Below are 23,935 nucleotides of genomic sequence, written 5' to 3' on the forward strand. Positions count from 1 at the left end.
ATTTTGCATGTTAAAGAGAGATGGAAGAAAACAGGTGATGTTCTTTGGATGCCAGAATGACCTTGCTCTTAGGAGTCTGAGTCTATGGAGGAATTCTGCGTCCTTTCCCAGAGTTTCTTTTCTCACTTAGGTGATTTTCGTGACTTCACGCTCAGTCAGTGATCCCATGCTGTCCTTTATGATGCCGTTTGATCTGATGAAGAACTGCACTGTTGAACAACCACTCTTTAATGCCAACTACATTCAAGGGACTGTTCATGCAGCTCCAGATGGTAAATCTTTCACCTCAGGTGTTTTTCTTTTTTCCCTCGAAAGATTCTAAATATTCTAGAAGGCTAAGATTCAGACATGGTTCATGTTGGAATTCATGAAGCTGCCCTGCTTCTTTGAATATTGCTTCCTCAGTGACTGTGGCCGTCCTTCTGTTGCCAGCTGTGTCAGTCTCTTAGTAACTGTGTGTGCCCTTTCTTCCCACAGGTGGCTGGGAAGGACAGGCTACTTTTAAATTAGTCTTCAAAAAAGGAGGTGCCATCGAATTTGCTGAGTTGCTGATACAAGCTGCCGCTGCTGGTGAGCTTTGCTGATAAAGCTATTAAACAGTGTGGAGTTTGGAGGAATTGAAGTAGGACTGTTAGCCAAAATTTGCTGGCCTCTATGATCAGGCAGTTGGTATTTGCACATGTATTCAGCAGGCATTTCCTGGACTTACCTAATGTGTGCCAAGTCCCATAATTTGTGTTGGGAACACAAAGATTATTCTGTTCCTTCCTGTCCTGAAGGAGCTTTCAGTTAGACACCCGCGAGCCTAATTATACCTGATAGTATTTGTTCTTTAGATGCTGGTTTCACAGACCTTTTGAGTAGTCTCTTCTCTTGGTCAACCCCAGGTGGCTTAGCTTTTCTGCCTCTGGCATGACTTTTGATCTTCCCTGCTCTCTGTGGCCTTGTCTTTGCTTCTTTCAGCTTTAGTCTTTGTCTTCCATGAGAGGGGAGTATAGGTACTTACTACCCTACAGCACTGATTTAATAGATGTACCAGAAAACTCTTTCAAACTTTGACTACAAATATTCCTTTTATGATGTATTTTTATTTAATTTAGCCTCTCTCCAGGTCCCTTACTCTCTCAACTTTTTTTTTTTTTTTTGTACCAGGGGTCTAACCCAGTAGGTTTAATTACTGAGCCACATCTCCAGTCCTCTTTATTTATTTATTTTAAAATTTTGAGACAGTGTCTTGCTAAGTTGCTGAGACTGGCTTTGAACTTGCTATCCTCCTGCCTCAGCTTCCCAACTCATGGGATTACAGGTGTGTACCACCATGCCTGGATTCTCTCAACTTTTATACTAGAATTATACTTTCAATAAGACTAGACTTCTTTGTGTCTTATTCTCTTATCTCTGAACCTTTATACTTTTTGTTTTGTCTAGAATGCTCTTTCCCTTCCTCCCTTGCCTTCTACCCCCAACTTCAATCTAGTTGAGGCAAACACAGTCTATTAGAGACAGATATATGCAGATACATATTATATTTTATGGCATGAACATATAGTATTAGAGACTTAAAGAAGGATGATATGAAGTTTCTTTCAGAAGACTAAATAGATCATGATGCTATAAACCACGGTCAACAATACGAGTCAGGGCTGGGGTTGTGGCTCAGAGGTAGAGCACTTGCCTAGCATGTGTGAGGAACTGGGTTGGATTCTCAGCACCACATATAAATAAATGAATAAAATAAAGGTTCATCAATAACTAAAAAATATTAAAAAAGAAGGATGATATGAAGTTCATTTCAGAAGACTAAATAGATCATGATGCTATAAACCATGGTCAAGAATATGAGTCAGGGCTGGGGTTGTGGCTCAGTGGTAGAGTCCTCGCCTAGCATGCATGAGGCACTGGGTTTGATCCTCAGCACCACATGAATGTAAAATAAAGCTATTAGAAAAAAGAATATGAATCAATCTAACTGGAGACAAAATGAGTTCAATTTTAGAACCTAATTACATTGATTAACACTTATTAAATATCTACCATATATTGTGTAGTCTTCCAAGCCCCTTTATATGTGTCAATTTATTTAACCCTTATAAAAATCTTATGATGTAGGTACTATCATTATCTATACTTACAGATGGGGAAACTGAGTGAATGATGCTTATATAATTTCCCAAGACTATACAGTTAGCAAAAACTCAACCTGTCCACCCCCCTCTCCTTTAAACTTCTTATTATAAAAATAGATCTAGGGGCTGGGGTTGTGGCTTAGTGGTAGAGCACTTGCCTAGCATTTGTGAGGCACTGGGTTCAATTCTCAGCACTCACATAAATAAATAAAGATCCATTGGCAATTTTTTAAAGTATTTTTTTAGTTGTAGATGGACACAATATTTTTTTTAAAAGAGAGAGAGAGAATTTTTTTTTTTAAATTCCATCTTTTCAGATGAAATGATTTGAAATTTTGGAGATTTTTTTTTTAAAGAGAGAGTGAGAGAGGGGAGAGAGAGAGAGAGAGAGAGAGAGAGAGAGAGAGAGGAGAAAGAATTTTTAATATTTATTTTTTAGTTCTCGGCGGACACAACATCCTTGTTGGTATGTGGTGCTGAGGATCGAACCCGGGCCGCACGTACGCCAGATGAGCGCGCTACCGCCTGAGCCACATTCCCAGCCAGAGAGAGAATTTTTTAATATTTATTTTTTTAGTTTTTGGCGAACACAACATCTTTGTTTGTATGTGGTGCTAAGGATCGAACCCGGGCCACACACATGCCAGGTGAGCGCACTACCGCTTGAGCTACATCCCCAGCCCCCACAATATTTTTATTATTCTTTTTTTATTTGTTTATTTTTACATGGTGCTGGGGACCGAACCCAGGCCTCACGCATTTAAGGCAAGTGCTCTACCATTGAGCTACATCCCCAGCCCCAAGGTCCATTGGCAATTTAAAAAATAAAAAATAAAATAGATCTAGGGGCTGGAGATATAGTTCATAGGAAAGCACTTGCCTCATAAGAATGAGGTCCTGGGTTCAACCAACAGCACCAAAATAAAAATAAAATAAATAAAATAAATCTAAAGAAAAATTTCAAGATGTTACAATGACTCCCTTTATCTAGATTTACCCCCATTATTAACATATTCTCATATTTGCTTTATAATATTCTTTTTTCTTTTTGTTTTGCTGAATGATTTGCTTTTGCTGAACTATTTATAAATATTCAAGTATGATCTCCTTAGAGTAGGGTCATTCTCTTATCCTAGCTCAATGTGTTTATCAAATTCAGAAATTTTAGTATTTATATAATATTATTTAATAGTTTATATTCAAATTCAAATGATTATCTCATTACTATTCCTCATTCTAATAGAACTCCCCCTACCGGCTCTAGAATCAAATCCTGGGTCACATATTGAATTTAATTGCCCTACATCTTTTATCTAGTTTAATCTGGAACTTAGCTCTATTTGTCTTTTATGACATTGATATTTTAAAAAGAACATAGTTGGGTTGGGGATATAGCTTGCCTAGCATACGTGAGGCCCTGAGTTTAATCCCAGCACTGTTTTTTAAAAAGGAGCTTATTGTTTTGTACAGTGACCCTCAGTTTGGGTTTGTTTCTTTCCTAATGATTATATTTAGCTCATGCATTTTGGCAAGTATACTACATAAGTGATGTCATGTCCTTTTGACCTTATACTATTAAGCTCTGTGCCATATTAATTGTGAGGTACATGGGGATGCTAGAGGCCACTGGACATGGAGCTTGGGGGTCCCAAAATGAGCTGTATCTACAGACTCGTTTGGAAATCTTCTCACACAGATCTTCTTTGGAGCCATGTGTGCAGTGGGCTGTCTCAGAATTGAAGATAGATTCCAAGAGTCCTCAAAATTAAGGAATGGAAAGGGAAGAGAAGAGAATGGAAGATAAGGGAATGAGTGATATGTAAAAAAAAAAAAAAGATTGAAAAAGGACCAAGTGAAAGGGAGGAGGAGAATCAAGTTAGTTTATTATCCGAAAGCCAAGGAGGGAGAAATTTTCAAAAAATATGGGCTGATCAGCAACTTCAGAGGTGTTTGGTAAAATGAAGACTGAGAAGTGTGCACTGCATGTGGAAATAGATTTCAGTGAAATGCTGAGGAAGGGAGATGGTAGAAGAGCCACATTACAGAAGAGGAGTGAGAACAGGTTTTACAATTACTGTAATGATGCAGGATAAAGAGAGAGGGGCTGAGGAGTTCACAAACCATACCCACCTGCATGCTCCCTGGTGGTACAGAGGGCAGACAAGATCTGGAGCCTGAAATCAGATAACAAGGTGCCTGGCAGATGGAGGAAGTACACTGTGGGAGATTCAGGGTCAGGGGACACTTGGAAGTCTAGTCCTTGTATGTTGGAGGTGTTTGGGGAACTCAGGAAAATAGTTTACTTGAGTGTTGAAATCACTCTTAGTTTGGGCCTCAGAGTACTGAGAAGAGCCTCTTTTTAGAATTATGTGCTAACAGTCAGGCAACTCAACTCCTGTTTGTGTTCTCATTAAGATCTGCTTCTTGGCCTGCAAAGCTAGGTGCAGAGTCTCAGCAGTTGTATAGCCACTTAGAAAGAATTTAAGCAACTTCTACGAACTTGGCCCAGTGTCTGGAACTGCTCTGGGTCTGATTAAGTTATGGCTTAAGTATTGGAAACTACCATCCCCTTCCTCCCATCCTGAGTTGGAGCTTGTGAGATAGACTCCTTTGAGACCCTTGGAGTTAACTACTAATTATGTTTTGTGATCTAATTCTGTGACCAGGAAGGATGCCCTTCCCCTCTGCAGAGTTGATGTGTCAGGGCTCACTCTCTTTTTTTTTCTTTTCTCTCTCTCTTCCTTCCTTCCTTCCTTCCTTTCTTTTTTTTTTTTTTTTTTTTTGGTACTGGGGTTTGAACCCAGGGTGCTTTACCACTAAGCCACATCCTCAGCCATTTCTACTTAAAAAAATTTTTTTGTAGTTGTAGATGGACAGCATGCCTTTATTTTATTTGTTTCATTTTTATGGGGTGCTAAGGAATGTTCTACACTGAGCTATAGTCCCTGGTTGTACTTTTTAAAATTTTGAGGCAGGGTCTTGCTAAGTTGCTTAGGGCCTAGCTAAGTTACTGAGGCTAGGTTTGAATTTGTTATCCACCTGCCTCAGCCTCTTGAGCCACTGGGATTACAGGTGCGTACCACCACACCCAGTATGTAAGGGCTGTTTGATTCATGTATTTCACATATATTTATATATATATTTTAGTTGTAGATGGACACAATATCTTTATTTTATTTTTTTACATGGTGCTGAAGATTGAACCCAGTGCCTCATGCATGCAAGGCAAGAGCTCAACCACTGAGCAACAACCCCAGCCCTCACATATTTTTTTAAAAAACCTAGATGAGACAATTGGGAACATAACAGTTAACAAGGCACACATAGTTCCAGCCTTTATTAAACTTATAGTCTGGTGAGAGTCATATTAAAATAGGCAAACATATAAGTGAATAAAATAATTACTTATTGGAGGAAATACTATAAAAGACATATTAAGATATTGAAAAGGAAGGTTATTTAGATAAAGAGGTTAACTCTATAATGAATTGGTTAGGATAAAAGCTGCTGGCTGCTGAAAAAGATAAACACCAAGTTAACAATGCTCAGACTGTAGATATTATGGCTTATAGAAAGGCTAATCAGCAGGGGCAAGAGAGGCACTGTTCCATATAGTCATTTGGATACCTAGGTTAATAGGATTTCTGCCATCTTCACCTCTTGCTTTCCATAGCTTCTTGGGGGCAGCCAGCAGAGAGGGAAAGAGAGTTAAGATTTTACCTGGGAAGTTTTCATGGGCCAGGCCTGGAACTTGTGTACATTACTTCTGGTCACATGCCTTAGCCCAGAACTCAATGTGGGAAACTGATAATGGATCCCAAAGATATATCCATATCGTAATCCTTCAGAACCTGTGAACTTAATTGTAAAAACAGTGTTTGTAGATGTAATTAGTTTAAGGATCATGAAATGACAAGATCATTTTAGCAGCCCACAAATGCAGTCACAAGTGTTCTTCTAAGACATAAAGAAGGCAGACAGAAGTGCTTTTTTCTCTACCACATTGCTGGTACATTTGTCTTTAATGGATATGTCTGGTCATCTTAATAAATCTTCATGAGGAAGTTTTTTTTCTCAATCTCTACTATGATAGGTAGAGACCTTGAATAATCATAGAAAAATGAGACACAGTCTATCTCAAAGCCTATAATTCAGGATAGTGTCATATATATTTTTTATCTCATATCCCAGGAGTCTTGTGGGACATACATGTGAAATGGTGTTTAATGCTGTTGATTATTCAGTTGATTGCTGCTATGTATCTGACTTACAAAAATTAAAAGAGTTCCTATTTTACCATATTTGTCTTCACAGCTGCCCGGGGAACTCCACTTCGAATTATGAATTACTGGATCTCCACTCCAGGAATTTATGTTGTTACTGGAGAGGGAAACATGTGCACTCAACAGACACCTTGTCAAGGTGAGATATGGTGGAAAGGTTATTCCTAGGAGGTGGAAAGGTATGTTAAAGGCTCACAGACCTATTCAGTGCAGCCTTATCCCAGCTCTAATGCAGGAGAACCAGCAGAGGTTCAGGGGCTGGGAAAATGGTTGAATCTGTGACTGTTTCCAGACTGAAACCCAGTGGCAAGTCAGCTGATGACTGAGCTTACATTTCAGGCTTAATTTTTTATTTTAGAGCATTATAGTTATACATAGTATTTGGGTTCATTTTGAAAAAAATCATACGTGCAAGGAATTTGTTTTTAATCTCCATCCCCCCTATCTTTTCTCCCCTTTTCCTTCCCCTTATTCTCCTCCCTCCATTCTAGTGATCTTCCTTTCATTCCTTTATTTATTTATTTTTTAAAATATTTCTTTTTAGTTGTAGTTGGACACAATACCTTTATTTTATTCATTTTTTTTATGTGGTGCTGAGGATCAAACCCAGTGCCTCACACATTGCTAGGCGAGCGCTCTACCGCTGAGCCACAACCCTAGCCACTATTTATTTATTTTTAATATTTTTTTAGTTGTAGATGGACATTGTAGATGGACACAGTACTTTTATTTATTTTTATGTGGTGCTGAGGATCGAACCCAGTGCCTCACACATGCTAGGAAAGCACTCTTCCATTGAGCTATAATCCCAGCCCTATTTATTTATTTTTGATTGGTACTTTCAACATATTCCATATATAAAGATGGAATTTTCAGGCTTGATGGCATACACCTATAATCCCAGTGGCTCAGGAGGTTAAGGCAGGAGGATTGAGAGTTCAAAGCTAGTCTCAGCAATTTAGTGAGACCCTAAGCAACTTAAAAAGACCCTGTCTCTAAATAAAGTATATATATATTTTTAAAAAGGGCTAGGGATATAACTCAATGGTTAAGCACCCCTGGGTTCAATCCCCAGTATATAAAAAAGAAGATGGAATCACCTTTGGCACATTTATATATGTATATAAAGGATTTTGTTAAATTCATTCCATATTTCTTCCTGTTTCCCTTCCTTCCTTCCTCCTTCTCCTTCTTCTCCTCCTTCTATTCCTCTGATCCTCCCTCTATCTTCTTTCTACCACTATAACCTTTCCCCCCTTATTTTTCTTTAGCTTCTACATATGAGAGAGAACATTTGACCCTTGATTTCTGAGTCTGGCTTATTTCACTTAGCATGATTTTCTCCATTTCCATCCATTTACCAACAAATGCCATGATCTCATTCTTCTTTATGGTTGAATAAAACTTCATTGTGTATATATACCACATTTTATTGATACATTCATCTATTGACAGGCATCTGAGTTGATTACATAATTTGGCTATTGTGAATTGTGCTGCTACAAACATTGTAATGGCTGTATCACTATAATATGCTGATTTTAGTTCTTTTAGATAAACACTGAAGAGAAGGCTAGTTGGGTCATAAAGTGGTTCCATCCATAGTTTTTTAAAATTTATTCATTTTTAAAATTTTTTTAGTTGTTGATGGATATTTATTTATTTATATGTGGTGCTGAAAATCAAGTCCATTGCCTCACACATGCTAGGTGAGAGCTCTACCACTGAGTCACAACTGCAGCCCCTGGGATCCGTAGTTTTTTGAGGAATCTCCACACTGCTTTCCATAGTGGTATAATTTGCAGCCTTCCAGTATTGTATGAGTGCATCTTTATTCCCACATCCTTGCCAGCATTTAGTATTGTTTGTTTTCTTGATAAGATGAAATCTTATGGTAGTTTTGATCTTGTATCCTGTTACTTAGCCAAATTCATTTATCAGCTGTAAAAGTCTTCTGGTGGAAGTTTTTCAATCTTCTACATATAGGACTATGTCATTAGCAAACAGTGATAGTTTGACTTCTTTTCGATAGTTGAGTCATAGGGTGGTTCTATCCCTAGTGTTTTGAGGAATCTTTATACTGCTTTCCAAAGTGGTTGTATTAGTCTGCTGTCCCACCAGCAATGAACAAGTGTACCTTTTCCCCACAACCTTGCCAGCATTTGTTATTGTTTGTATTCATGATCATTGCCATTCTTGACTAGAGTAAGAAGTTTTGCTATAATTTTGATTTGCATTTTCCTGATTTCTAGAGATTTTTTTCATATATTTTCATGTTTTTTCATATATTGCTAGAGATATTTTTTTCATATGATTTTTAATGTATTTGTGACCATTTGTGTTTCTTCTTTTGAGAAGTTTCTGTTTAATTCTTTTGCTCAGATATTGATTGGGTTATTTGTTTTTTTTTTTTTTTGGGTGTAAGTTTTTTGAGTTCTTTATGTATTCTAGATAATAAACCCCTATCAGGGGTAGTTGGCCAAGATTTTTTCCCATCCTGTAGGCTCTGTCTTCATGTTCTTAATTGGTTCCTTTGCTGTGTAGAAGCTTTTTAGTTCTGTTGCATCTCACTTATTAATTCTTTGTTTTATTTCTTGAGTTTTAGGGGTTTTGTTAAGGAAGTTAATGTCAGCATCTATATGATGAGGTCTTGACCCTGTGTTTTCTTCTAGCATTTGCAAGGTATCTGGTCTAATTCTTAAGTCTTTGATTCATTTTATTTGAGTTTTGTGCAGGGCAAGAGAATAGGGGTCTAGTTTTATTTTTCTAAATATAGCTATCTAGTTTCCCAGAACCATTTATTAAAAAGGCTATCTCTTCTCTAAAATACATTTTTGGTACCATTGCCAAGTATAAAATGGCTGTGGGTATGTATATTTGTCTCTATGTATTCTATTCTGTTCTCTTGGTCTTCTTAATGGCTACTTTGATGCCAATACCATGCTGTTTTTGTTACTACAGCTCTGTAGTATAATTTCAGATCAGGTATTGTGGTGTCTCCTGCTTTGCTTTTCTTGTGTAGTATTGCTTTGGCTATTTTTGGTCTATAATTCTTCCAAATGAATTTAGGAATTGTTTTTTCTTTATTCCAGAGGTGCAAGGATGATTTAATATATGCAAATCAATAAATCTAATTCATCACATTAATAGAATTAAGGACAGAAATCACTTAGTCATCTCAGTAGATGAAAGAGAAGGCCTTTGATAAAATTCAGCAACTAATCATGATAAAAAACATTGAAGAAACTAGGGATAAGAGTAACCTATCTCAACATTAAAAGCTATATATGTTAAACCCAAAGCCAACCTCATAGTAAAAGGAGAGAAATCGAAAGCATTTTCTTTAAAATCTGGGACAAGCAAGGATGTCCATTCGCACAACTCCTGTTTAATATAGTGCTAGAAATTTTAGCCAGAACAATTAGGCAAGAGAAGGGATAAAAATAGGAAAGGAAGAAATCAAATGTTAACTGTTTGCAGATGATATGATCCTATACCTAGAATATCCAAACAACTCCACCAAAAAGACTGCTAGAGCTAATAAACAAATTTGGCAAAGTAGCAGGTTACAAATTCAACATACAAAATCAATAGCATTCCTATATATCAAGAATAAATCTGCTAAGAAAAAAATCAGGAAAACAATTCCATTCATAATAGCTTTGAAATACCAAGGAATAAATCTAAACAAGGAGGTGAAAGACCTCAAAAAGTATAGAACATTGAAGAAAGCAATTGAAGAGGACCCCAGGAGAAGGAAAGAGCTCCCACATTCTTGGATGGGCAGAATTAATATTGTCAAAATGACCATGCTACCAAAAGCAATATACGGATTCAAGGCAATCCCCCTCAAATAACCAAGGGCATTCTTCATAGAACTAGAAAAACCATTCCTAAAATTCATTTAGGAAAATAAAAGACCCAGAATAGATGTATTAGGGTTCTCTAGAGGAACAGAATCAATAGGAAGTATAATTATAAAAAGGGAATTTATTAGATTGGCTTATATGACTAGAAGCTTGATAGTCCACAGTGGCCGTCTATAGGCTGGATATCTGGAGGAACTAGTAGCTGCACAATCCAAGATGCTAAAGCCTCAGAACAAGAGGGATAAATAGTGCTATCCCAGTTCCAGACCTAACGTTCTGGAAACTCCCTGGAAAATCACTGGCATTATTCCCTTTGGAAGAGTGAAGGAGTGAGAAGTCTTCTGGGGGAGTTTCTTGGGTCTTCTAGATATAGGGTCATGTCATTGGCAGAGAGAGTTTGACATCTTTTCTAATTTGTATCTGTTTGATTTCCTTTTGTTGTCTGATCATGCTGGCTAATGTTTCAAGAACTACATTGAATAAAATTGGTGAGAGTAGACATTCTTGTCTTGTTCCTGATTTTAGAGGAAATGTTTTTAGTTTTTCTCTGTCAGTATGCTGTTGGCTTTGGGTTTGTCATAAGTAGCCTTTACAATGTTGAAGTAAGTTCCATAGATCCCTAGTTTCTCCAGTGTTCTTAACATGAATGGGTGATGGATTTCATCAAAGGTCTTTTCTGTATCTGTTGAGATGATTATATGATTCTTAATTCTATTTATGTGGTGAGTTACATTTATTGATCTGTGTTTGTTGAACCAACCTTGCAACTTGGGATAAAGCCTACTTGATCATGGTGTATTATCATCTTTTTTTTTTTTAAAGAGTGAGAGAGAGGGAGAGAGTGGGAGAGAGAGAGAGAGAATTTTAATATTTATTTTTTAGTTTTCAGCGGACACATCTTTGTTGGTATGTGGTGCTGAGGATCGAACCCTTGCCGCACGCATGCTAGGCGAGCGCGCTACCGCTTGAGCCACATCCCCAGCCCAATGTATTATCATCTTAATATTTAAAAAAAATTTTTTTAGTTGTCAGTGGGCCTTTAATTAATTAATTTATTTATTTATATGTGATGCTGACAGTTGAACCCAGTGCTTCACACATACTAGAAGAGTGCTCTACGACTGAGCTATGACACCAGCCTCTTAATATGTTTTTGACTGCAGTTTGCTAATGTTTTATTAAGAATTTTTGCATCTGTGTCCATCAGGGATATTAATCTGTAGTTTTCTTTATTTTTTTTAGTTGTCAGTTGAGTCTCAGCAAGACTCAAACCCAGTGCCCCACACAAGCTAGGCAAGTGCTCTACCACTGAGCCACAACCCCAGCCCTTGGTCTGTAGTTTTCTTTCCTTGATGTGTCTTTGTCTGGTTTTTGTATCCGGGTTATACTAGCTTCATAGAATGTTTTTGGACGTGTTCCCTTTCAATATCCCTCCCTTTCAATATCATGGAATAATTTGAGAAAGACTGGTGTTACTTCTTCTATAAAGGTCTGTTAGAATTCAGCTGAGATTCCATGTGATCCTGGGCTTTTCCCTTTTGGAAAGCTTTTAATTGATGTTTTAATGTCATTACTTGATATTGATCTGTTTAGGTTTTCTAGATCTTTCTGATTTAATTTGGACAGGTTATAGTGTCTAGAAATTTGTCAATGTCTTCTAGGTTTTTCAATTTATGGTAGTATAAATTTTCAAAATAAATTCTGGTAATTCTGTGGATTTCAGAAGGTTCTGTGGTGATATCTCCTTTTTTATCTCTGATCATATTTATTTGGTCACATTCTTTCTTTGGTTAGTTTGGCTAAGGGTTCATCAGTCTTATCTTTTCAAAGAACCAATTCTTTGCATTGATACTGTGTATTGTTTTCTTATTTTTTCAATTTCATTGATTTCAGCTCTGATCTTAATTTTTTACTGGTTTTGGAGTTAGTTTGTTATTCTTTTCTAAGACCTTGAGGTAGGGCATAGCTTATTTATTTGGCATTTGTTTTTAAATGGAAGCACTCAGTGCTATTAATTTTTCTCTTAGAATTGCTTTCATACTGTCCTAGAAATTTTGATACATTGTATTTCTGTTCTCATTTGTTTTTAAGAATTTCTTGATTTATATTCTCATTTATTTTTTATTTTATTTTATTTTATTTTTTATTTTTTTTTTAAAGAGAGAGTGAGAGAATTTTTAATATTTATTTTTCAGTTCTCGGCAGACACAACATCTTTGTTGGTATGTGGTGCTGAGGATCGAACCCGGGCTGCACGCATGCCAGGCGAGCGCGCTACCGCTTGAGCCACATCCCCAGCCCTTTTTATTTTATTTTAAAAATATTTTTTAGTTGTAGATGGACACAATACCTTTATTTATTTATCGTTATGTGGTGCTGAGCCAGGGCCTTACCCATGCTAGGCAAGCACTCTACCACTCAGCCACAACCCCAGCACCTATATTCTCTTTATTTTTTGATCCATTCTTCATTTAAGAGAGTCTTGTTCAATTTCCATATGTTTATATGGTTTCTCAGGCTGGTCAGAGTTGCTGGGATTACAGTCATGCATCACTGGGCCCAGCTCTGCTTTATATATATATATCCAAAGTTTTCCATATGTATATGTGTGTGTGTGTTCACAGTGCTATAAATTCAGTGCTATCAGTTCCTCTCTCAGCACTAATTTCACTGCATCCCACAAATTTTGATAGGCTGTATTTTCATTTTCGTTTAGTTTGATCCAATGGGGAAAAAAAGGCATTCTTAATTTCTCTTTTACTTTTTCTTATTTCTGGCATATTCATTTGATTCTAAGAATTTCCATCTCCCTATATGTTAGTTTTTTATCATGTTATAATTTGGATCTGGAATGTCATCCAAAGGCTCATGTATTAAAGGCTTGGTCTCCAGCTGTTGGCAGTATTGAGAGGTGGTGGAACTTCAGGAGGTGAGACCTAGCTGGAAGAAGTAGGTCACTGGGGGTATGTCCTTGAAGGGTATACCTTGTCCTTGCCCACCCCCTCTTCTTCCAGGCTACCATGAGGTGAGCAGCTGTGTTTCATGTTGTGTTCTCTGCTATGATGTTTTGCCTTGCTAAAGGCCCAAGAGCAATGGGGTCAAATGACTATGGATTGAAACCTCTGAAACTGTGAGCCAAAATAAATCTTTGCTTCTTTAAGCCAAAATTTTCAGGTATTTGGTTACAGCAACAGAAAGTTAATATGTTACTGTAATATAATACCTGAGATAATTAATTTTTAAAAATAAAAGAATTTTTTTTTTACTCATGGTTTAGGAGGTCCAGTCCATGATAATTACCTTACTGTTTTGGGCCTGTGGCAAGGCAGCACATCATCATGGCAGTGTGTGGCAGAGCAAAACCTCAGAGGCAGAAAGAAAGAGGAAGAGATGAGAGTCCTGTAGTCTCCTTCTGACTACCCCTCAATGACCAAGGTCTTCCCACAAGGCTCCTTCTCCTAAAGATTCACAATACCTCCTAATAGTGCTACCCTGGGAACCAAACCTTTAACACATGGACCTTTGAAGCATATTCAGGATCCAAATGATAGCACCCTGCATACACTATAATCTGTTCTTATGTGATATCTGTTTTTTCCTTTAGAGTTCTTTCTAGATTATTCAAAATTATTTTAATTTCCCAATATGATAGTTCCAAACTCTGCATCACATCTGAGACTAGTTTTTATTCTTTCTTTGGCTCATTAGGCTGTTTTTTTTCTTGCCTTTTATTAAGACTTGTGTTTTTTTTTGTTGAAAAGTTGGACATGATCTGTTAAGTTATAGTAACTAAGGTATTTAGGCTTTTAATGTGAGTTTTTAAAAATCAGTCTGGCTAGGAGTTAAACAGTGTTTATTGTTTGCTCTGGTTGTAGTATCAAAGGCTTAAGTTTCTCTTAGTTTCCTCTCCAACCCTGTTCTATGCCTTCTGTTGTCTTTAGTTTTCCGTAAGAACTCCATCTTAAAGTGTGTTGCATTTCTCTGTCCATTGTTATCAAATAGGAAAAAAGTCCAGTTACTGGCTTCTTTGGGTAAGGTGATCTCTACTGTGATTCTCTGTATTCACTTTTCTCTCCATGTTTAGGGGTGCTAAGTTGCCTTGTGACCTCGGTTCTTTGATGGATGTAGGAAAAGTCGTTGATTTTCAGTGAGAATGAAAATGCTAGCTTCTAAGCTTGTAACATCTCTCAGGCTGGACATTTTAAATGGGTGATGACCTTACACATGTTCACATGAGAGGCAAGTTCAAAAGGGCTTTTCACCAGACACACTTCATTTAGGCATCAATCTATTTGGAGCTACCTGCTTTAACACTAAGTTTGTCACTGAAATTGTTGGTTGAGTCATTATTACAATACTTGAAAGATTTATTTTAAAAAGATTTTATAAGATCAAATACATTAGTTGAGAAGAGCTGAATTCATAATGAAGAATGAATGAAATGCTATTTATTTGTTATCTACTATATATTTGTCATCTACTATAGAATCAGTTAGCTTAAATATATGTATGAATTTATATATTTATAAAATAACTTTATAGTTGTTCATTCACCTTGGGTCATTTAAGTCACTTTGGAGAATGTGGCCCAAGGAAATGAAGCTCCTGTTTATTATAATAGTAATTGGAAATTTGGATACAACATGCTTTCTTTTTTTATTTTTTATTTTTAGTTGTAGATGAACACAATACCTTTATTTTACTTATTTATTTATTTTTTTATGTGATGCTGAGGATTGAACCCAGTGCCTCACACATGCTAGGCAAGTGTTATACCACTGAGCCTCAGCCCCAGCCCCGGAAACAGCTGGCTTTATAACAACAGGGAAATTAAGTAGCATCAATCCATATAACAAATTATCATCCTGCTTTCAATGTATGAAGTAAATTAATAATATAAAGAATTTTAAATAATATTAACAAAAAAGTAAAATTTACATATCAATATGATCATGATTGTATAAAAATTTTCACCAAGATTCTATGAAGAAATACATCAAATTAGTATTTTATTTTATTTTTTTTAGTTGTAGTTGGACACAATAAAAAAATTTATTTTTATGTGGTACTGAGGATCGAACCCAGGGCCTGGAAAATGCTAGGCAAGCGCTCTACCACCGAGCCACAACCCCAGCCCTAGTATTTGTTTTTTGATAATGAAATTATAGATGACTTTCTTCTTTATTCACCTTTTACCCTCTATAGTCCAAATAAATTTTCCTCATTGAGCATTTAGTACCTTATTCATAATCAAAACAAACTTTATTAAATAAAATATGTATCTGTGCACAACTATAAATAATGTACCAATTTAACTATAGGATTGTTTTTATGTTCTTTTGCGTCTCTCCACAATAGGAAATGATAAAGCTTTTAGCTGGTATGGCTGAAAAATGTTTTAGCATTATTCTACCTGAATTCTCTTCTTCTGTTAGTTTGCCTCAGTGTTTTCTGTTTTTGTTTTGATGTTCTTTCCTCTCATTTACTCTTTGTCCCCAGAATAACTGAATTGTTTTTTCTCTCTTTGTCATTCCCAGTTTTGGTCTATGGAGGCCCCCAGTCAGGGTATGGAGCCCCTCCTGCAGGATATGGAGCCCCTCCTATGGCATATGGAGCCATTCCTGTAGGATATGGAGCTTCTTCTATGGGTTATGGAGCTCCCCCTCCAGGATATGGAGCTCCCCCTCCAGGATATGGAGCCCCCCCTCCAGGATATGGAGCCCCCCCTCCAGGATATGGAGCCCCCCCTCCAGGATATGGAGTCCCACCTCCTGGATATGGAGTCCCACCTCCTGGATATGAAGACCCGTCTGCGAGAAGCTCAAGACCTGTAGCGCCCCCTTCTAGATCCCCAGCTCCACCTGCTGGATCTGGAGTCCAGAATCCTAAAACTGTAACAGCACAGACTCCTGGACATGAAGCTTCTTCTCCCTCTACCTCAGCTTCTCGGGCCTATTCTCCCACTTCTAAAATGTAAACCATGACCACTTATCAAGCAAAGCAGCACCCTAACATTGAAGTCAAAATAAGGGAGAGGATGCAGGTATACTGATAATAGGCCTATACTCCTTGAAAGGGCAATCGTAAGGTAAGACTAGGCTTTATTTCTATGCCTATATTTTATATTTTTAAACTAATTACTTTATTATTATTATTGCAGTTCTGGGCATTGAACCTAGGACCTCGTACATCTTGCACATGCTAGGTAAACGCTCTATCACTAAGCTATATATCTGCTCCCCCAACCCTCCTAGATTTTAGAAGCAGATTCATCTTTTGATTATCTAGGCTAAAGGAGAATTACAGGGCTATTTTGCCAATATTGCCAATAATTTGGTTGATTTTGGGCTGCATTTTTGACATTTTGTATAAGAGTTTGGAAAAGCTTCCTGCTTTTCTCCTCATCCCTATTCAAGAAACATTTATTATGCTTTCTTTATAGGCACTGAGACATGTGCTAAGAATATCATGATGAACACAGTTATTTTTCACATTATTTTGTACATTAATGAAAGGATGGAATAACCTAAATTTCAAGTAATAAGAGAGAATTTTATACATTATGATATATTTATAAATGAAGTATTATGCAGCTGTTGAAAATGATGTCTGGAGGTAGAGAAAGGAGCTTTTGAGAAGACCAAAAAGAAAAGGAAAGAGTGTCAAACTTGACTATGTCAAAATTTAAAACTTAAGTGTAATAAAGTTAAAAGATAGACAGCAGGGGCTGGTGCTGGGGCTTAGCAGTAGTGCACTTGCCTGGCATGAGTGAGGCACTGGGTTCGCTTCTCAGCACCACACATAAATAAATAAAACAAAGGTCTATCAACAACAACAAAAATATTTAAAAAAAAAGACAGCATGTGGGGAGCCACTCTGAATGACTCACGCCTTCCATCCTGAAGCGAGAGGCTTTGACCACTACATTTTGTAGTGATTTGGGCATTGTCCTGGTTCAGGAAGTTGAGGGCGTGTCTTCAGATGTAGGTGACTCCCCTTGGGTTGAATTATAATTATAATCCCTTGTAACCCTGCCCCTTCTGGCCTTTTTTGGATGGAACTTTCTAAGAACAAGAGTCCCCCCCCAATAAAAGCTCACTATCGACCATGCTCTCTCTCTCTTGCCAGCCTCTTGTGACTTTCTCTTGCTCTCCCATTTGGGGAGCCTGAGGCCGAGAGAGGAGAAACCATCCTGAAGCTTGTTTAAAGGTAAAGTGTCTGTCTGTGTTTTATTTGGTGTCCCTGGAAATTCATACGAGCTTAAGTTCAGCTACCCGCGAGAGGTGGGGGCAGCAACAGCAGACTAGGAGAAAATCATTTCCAACATATAGATTAATGAACAAATGATTTATAGTCAGAATATATGAAGAACCACAAATCAACCCCAAAGGGAAAAAATGGACAAAAGATGAATTTCCAATTAAGGCAATAATGTGACTGAAAAATATTTCCAAAGATACTCAACTTGACTAATGTTAGCAAAATGCAACCTGAAATAAGAAATCATTTTAATCTCCAAAGATTTATAGATATCGAGTGATTCCGAACAGGAAGAGGACAAAAAAAAAAAAAAAAAAAAAACCATCAGCAACACCGAGTCAAACTGGACCCGCTGCTACCATGAACAGCAAAAGTCAGTATCCAATGCAGCCAGCCTACCCAGTGCAGCCTCCTGGGAATTGGTACACCCTCAGACCTTGCATCTTCCTCAGGCTCCTCCCTTGCTGATGCTCCACCTGCTCACTCAGAGCTCTATCTTCCGAGCTTTGTGCACCCAGGGGCCACCACATTCCCTACCATGTCAGCTGCATCCCTGGCACCTCTCTTATCTTCCCATGGCCCAGTCTGTGGCTGTTGGGCCTTTAGGTTCCACAGACCCTATGGCTTATTATCCAGTTGGTCCCATCTCTCCACCTGGTTCAACAGTGCTGGTGGAAGGAGGGCTTATTTCCCCATTGCCCCTGGGGCCAGTATCATCCCTGTGGAGAACCACCATTCTAGACTATTCCAAAGTTTTCACCCCTTCAGAGCTACGATTCTTCCACTCTGACCAAGTTTCTAATTTCATTAATCTTTCTTAATTATCTTATAGGCTCATCAACTATGAGGCTTTAAAAATATTATACCAAGTATTTAGAAGCAGAAGTATTTCAGGAGCTCTAAGTCTGTAATATTACTGGACTCACAAGACATTTTTTTAAAGGTTTTTTTTTTAATATTTATTTTTTAGTTTTCAGTGGACACAACATCTTTGTACATTTAAATCAATATTTTTTTCTGCATGTTTTGTATATAGTTGAAGCTATGCTACATGTACAGCTTTTCACCTGTAATTATTTTACATTTGCATAGGTTAAGAATGTCTCAGAAATATTGCTAGTGGGTACATAATATTCATTGGCACAGTTGTACCATAATATATTTTTTCAACCTTATTTTAAGTTATTTGAGTTTTTATCAGGCTTTTGCTATTATGAACAACTTTGTAATTAACTTCTTTGTATATAGAGCCTTTTAAAATATTTGAATGATTTCCTTAAAACAGGTTAGAGGCATTGATTCTCCATGTAAGAATTAGGAAACCAGATTCTTCTATGTTGTGCAGGACAACTTTCCCCAAGGAAGTCAGGTAAATATTAGTGGGTGCTATGTGAAGAGGGGGTTATTGGGTCAAAATCTATCTGGTTTCTTCACAGCTTCTCAGAGTCTCAAATATGCTAATGAATGCCACAAATCTCTAAGAAGGAGAGATTTTCAAAATTTATTTTTTCAAGGTTATTTGACATTAGATTATGTTATTCACTAAATAGTGTAGAAAAACTATTAGTGAACAAACTTTAGGAAACACTTTCTGGAATGATGAGACATTAGAGTTAGAATGGCCCAGTCTGTGGCTGTTGGGCCCTTAGGTTCCACAGTCCCTATGGCTTATTATCCATTGCAGCTGTCTGGAGTTGCTGAACCTTAAAGCTCTTTCTAACAGTGAAGAGAAGTTAAAGACCTTCTTCCCATTCCAGAGAAAAAGAACTTCAATTCCAATTTACAGAGAATGGGAGACCTTCTTTAAAAAGATATATGATGGACTGGGATTGTGGCTCAGTGGTACATTTAAATCATGTGGGAGGCACTAGGTTCAATCCTCAGCACCATAAAACAATAAATAAATAAATAAAAGTATTGTGTCCATCTACAAGTAAAAAAAATATTTAAAAAAAAGAATACATATGGTAATATGGAAAGTAGCTGCTGCTATCACTTTGAAAGTATTGTCACAGAGTCATGGGTCTAGGCGGCTGGAATGTCAATAGCATGGAGACTGCCACTTTGCCTAGGTAACTGACAGAGGAGAAGGGAAAATATAGCTATAACCCTTTCTCAAAGCTCCAAACAGGGAATCCAGACCATGCTACATATTGAACACAGGCCACAGATCTGACTCTTTCTCCAAAGTTTTTACAAGAAATTGACGATATATATATATTTTTTTGTTAGAATACATGAGTCACGTGGAACTGGGTTTGAACCCACCACAGCCACTTTTTTTTTTATTGGTTGTTCACAACATTACAAATCTCTTGACATATCATATTTCATACATTAGATTGAAGTGGGTTATGAACCCTCAATTTTACCCCAAATGCAGATTGCAGAATCACGTCTGTTACACATCCACAATTTGACATAATGCCCTATTAGTAATTGTTGTATTCTGCTACCTTTCCTATCCCCTACTATCCCCCCTCCCCTCCCCTCCCATCTTCTCTCTCTACCCCATCTACTGTGATTCATTTCTCTCCTTGTTTATTTTCCCATTCCCCTCACAGCCTCTTATATGTAATTTTGTATAGCAGTGAGGGTCTCCCTTCATTTCCATGCAATTTCCCTTTTCTCTCCCTTTCCCTCCCATCTCATGTCTCTGTTTAATGTTAATCTTTTCTTCCTACTCTTCCTCCCTGCTCTGTTCATAGTTGCTCTCATTATATCAAAGAAGACATTTGGTATTTGTTTTTTAGGGATTGGCTAGCTTCACTAAGCATAATCTGCTCTAGTGCCATCCATTTCCCTGCAAATTCTATGATTTTGTCATTTTTTATTGCTGCATAGTACTCCATTGTGTATAGATGCCACATTTTTTTTATCCATTCATCTATTGAAGGGCATCTGGGTTGGTTCCACAGTCTAGCTATTGTGAATTGTGCTGCTATGAACATCAATGTGGCAGTATCCCTGTAGCATGCTCTTTTAAGGTCTTTAGGGAATAGTCCGAGAAGGGCAATAGCAGGGTCAAATGGTGGTTCCATTCCCAGCTTTCCCAGGAATCTCCAAACTGCTTTCCAAATTGGCCGCACCAATTTGCAGTCCCACCAGCAATGTACAAGTGTACCCTTTTCTCCACATCCTCGCCAGCACTTGTTGTTGTTTGACTTCATAGTGGCTGCCAATCTTACTGGAGTGAGATGGTATCTTAGGGTGGTTTTGATTTGCATTTCTCTGACTGCTAGAGATGGTGAGCATTTTTTCATGTACTTGTTGATTGATTGTATGTCCTCCTCTGAGAAGTGTCTGTTCAGGTCCTTGGCCCATTTGTTGATTGGGTTATTTGTTATCTTATTTTTCTTATAAGAATGTTTCTTCTTACTTCCAAACCACTGTACATGGGCAAAAACGACAAAAGAGGAAGAAAGGAGAGATTCTTTGAACTAGAGCAGGAATAAGGTTCCCCATGTTCAACTTTTCAGTGTCTGCTGGAATGTGACGGTGAGTTGGGAACAGGGTGTGGCCTCTTTTATACCTTAATAGTTCTCTAAATAACTGATATTTTGCAAACATATAGGGACTTGAAATATAAAAAGTAAAAATTCAACTTTTCTCCTCTTCCTTCCAGTAGATTTGAGGTAAGGTCCAATTATCTAGAAAGTGTAGCAGGCCTGAGTCTCCTAAGAGTGGGAGACTTTCATGTTCTCTTCTGCTAAAGGTGCCTGTTCACCTGGTCTACCAAGCTGCTATTTTTCCACCAAGCTGGCTATTTGGGACCAAGCAGAACCAAGTTTGGTTCCACATGGTACTGTGTGGCATACCTACTGTTAGCTCTCACTGCCTGGTACAATTATTTTCAAAAGATTGAGTCAGATTCTTTCTATAAGAGGTATTTTTTATGAGAAGTGCTTTGTGTCCTGTATATTCAAAGGGACTGTTTGTTCTGTTTACGACAAACTCAGTAAGAATTTAGCTGGGCCTGCTACAGTCTCAAAGTACTCATTGGGTCCTTATGACACCCACTGATGTTTTGAGTACTTTCTTTCTTTTTTTTTTATACATTTACTTTATTTATTTATTTTTATGTGTTGCTGAGGATTGAGCCCAGTGCCTCACATATGCTAGGCAAGTGCTCTACCACTGAGCCACAACTCCAGCCCCTGGGTACTTTATTTTTGTGCTTATGGATTCCACTCTTCTTCCTAACTCTTCCCTGGCTGTGATACAGAAACTGCTGTATTGTCTATTCTGTCTCCTCATTTTGTATTAGAAATACAGAGATGGAAAGAAGGCATTTTAGAGTGGACCCAAAACATGAACCCCCAAATACTCCTTTCCATGAGTGAGTGCATGCCCACCAGCCTGCTAACCAGAACTTTCCTTTCTCAACAAGGAGGAATCAGGGAAAATGTATAGCTGGTGTGATTTTTTTCAATCCATAGAACACTAGGTGAAGAAAGAAATATTTCATGTCTGTTTTCCTTAAATTTAATTCTGTTACCAGGACCCCTCCCATCATCTACCTAGTTGGTAGGCTCCTCACAAATTCCAAGATTATGCAAAAGTATCCAGGTTTTATGTGGTGTCAAGTTGCTGAGAAGGCGCTGCCAGTCATCACAATACTTCTGAAACAGCACTGTCCAGTCTGGCAGCCCCATAAAGTCTGAGAGTGTGGCATTTTCCTTGTTACCCCAGAATCTTGGGTGGGGTTGTGACATAAGATTATGAATAGTTGTGACTCTATGTGCCATGTTGCTCCTGAGGACTGTGGAGCTGGAGCCCAACGCCTACTCCTTGAGAGACTCATAATTCCTTCCCCCACCTCCCAGATTTTCATTTCCCTGCTATCCTCTTTGCATCCCCTCTACTTTTTGAGCATTGGTCTTTTTTTTTTTTTTTTTTTTTTTACAGAATACAAAGAGAAGTTTATTGTACAAAATTAAGGCCTTCGCATTTCATAGTTCACTCAGGCTAAAGAAAGAATGGTTGAATTTTTAAGTCTTTCATCAAAATTTCACTTTCACTTCTCCCCAACCTCCAACCATTAAAATGACCTGGCCAAATGTTATCAAAACAAACACCATAAATAATACCAAGTCCATTAAAGATGACTATCCCAAATGTTATTTCTTGGCATAATTGATCTTCGTAGCATGGGATGGTGTGATCTTAAACCCTTGTAAAGCATCCCTGGCAGCTCCAGCCTGTATGTTATTTTCAAATTCAACAAAAGCAATGTCATGCCTTCCAGGTACCAGACACACTTCCTTAAAACCAGGGAACTGATTAAACAGCATGGACAACATCATCTCATTAGTCTCTTCTGGTAAATTATTAAGGAACAAAATATAGTTTGGAGGGTAATCAGGGACCTGAGGATTTGGTGTTGAATTTCCTTGGGGATTAGCTGAATTTGGTATTCCCTGACCAGGCTTTTTGTTTGCAGTTGCTGCAGTCTGTTCCACAGTTTTCGCTTTTTTCTTTCTTTATCGGAAAAGTGCCTCACATTTTAGATACTATATCAGAATCTGTTTATGCATACTGGATTCGCATTGGTTTACCATAAAATGGAAATCCTTGTAACTGTCTCAAAGCATTTGTGGATGAGCATAGTTCCTTAAAAATAACAAAGGCTTGCCCTCTCATCTTCATCGTCTTTAAAGCCACTATATCTACCACATGCCCAAACTGAGAAAAAAGGGCATACAGGGATCTCTTCAATTCTTATTTTTTAATTTTGTCATTCATATTGTTGATATAAATTGTATGATTTGGTCTGACATCCATGTTTGGGTCAGATTCTTCAAGTAGCCTTCGTGTTTTGTCTGCTCCGGTTCAAACAGCGGAGAATCGGGCCAGCTTCCGCAGCAACCACAACCGAAAGGTACAAGCCGCTTCTACTCACCTGAGGCCTAAGAAGCCAAAGCCGGAAACAGAGGCAGGTACCAGCTTGAGCATTGGTCTTAATCCTAATCTCAGGATTTGAGTTTCCACAAAAGCTAATATCCCTTTTCTTCACATTTGGCTTAATCTTCCTTGTCTGGTGCCTGGCTGCTTGCTTGAAAATCTTGTATGGGAGGATTCAAGATGGCAGATTAGAGGAAAGATGCTTTCCTAGTTTCTCCATGGCTAAGGATTCAAGCAGCAAGAGTACTGCTTCTCAGTGAGGTGGGTAAAAGAGGGATTTCACTAAAATTCAATATTGGACCATCAGAGTGTCTTAGAGACTCAGAAATTTAGGTGCATTGAAGAGCTAAAATGGTTAATGGTAGCAGCAGCTGTAGCAGCACTGATTCAGCATGAGGGAGGGAGAACACAGAAACTATTTGGTATAGAAAAAACTTGAGATCAGAAAAGCAACCTGAACTTAGATGATTCAGTTATACTGTGCACTGGTATT

General features: G+C 37.8%; 1 protein-coding gene and 1 pseudogene across 2 annotated transcripts in view; one reads left to right on the top strand and one right to left on the bottom strand.

The window, feature by feature from the left end:
- The window catches only part of WBP2NL (WBP2 N-terminal like), a gene marked incomplete at both ends in the record, with an annotated part of 34,734 nt that extends 18,479 nt beyond the window's left edge, over positions 1 to 16,255 (top strand). The window contains 4 exons of the mRNA XM_081311322.1: positions 131 to 272; positions 478 to 570; positions 6,441 to 6,548; positions 15,816 to 16,255. Coding sequence (XP_081167448.1) covers positions 131 to 272; positions 478 to 570; positions 6,441 to 6,548; positions 15,816 to 16,255 — 783 coding nt within the window. The remainder of the gene's footprint in view (positions 1 to 130; positions 273 to 477; positions 571 to 6,440; positions 6,549 to 15,815) is intronic.
- Positions 16,256 to 22,498: 6,243 nt separating this feature from the next.
- On the bottom strand, positions 22,499 to 23,459 carry LOC308658655 (U2 small nuclear ribonucleoprotein B''-like; annotated as a pseudogene). The gene has a single exon. The product of its transcript is annotated as a U2 small nuclear ribonucleoprotein B''-like (transcript).
- Between the last annotated feature and the right edge of the window lie 476 nt (positions 23,460 to 23,935).

The sequence above is a fragment of the Spermophilus citellus genome, assembly GCF_964194105.1.
Source record: "Spermophilus citellus genome assembly, chromosome: 10".
In the NCBI taxonomy this organism is placed as follows: domain Eukaryota; kingdom Metazoa; phylum Chordata; class Mammalia; order Rodentia; family Sciuridae; genus Spermophilus; species Spermophilus citellus.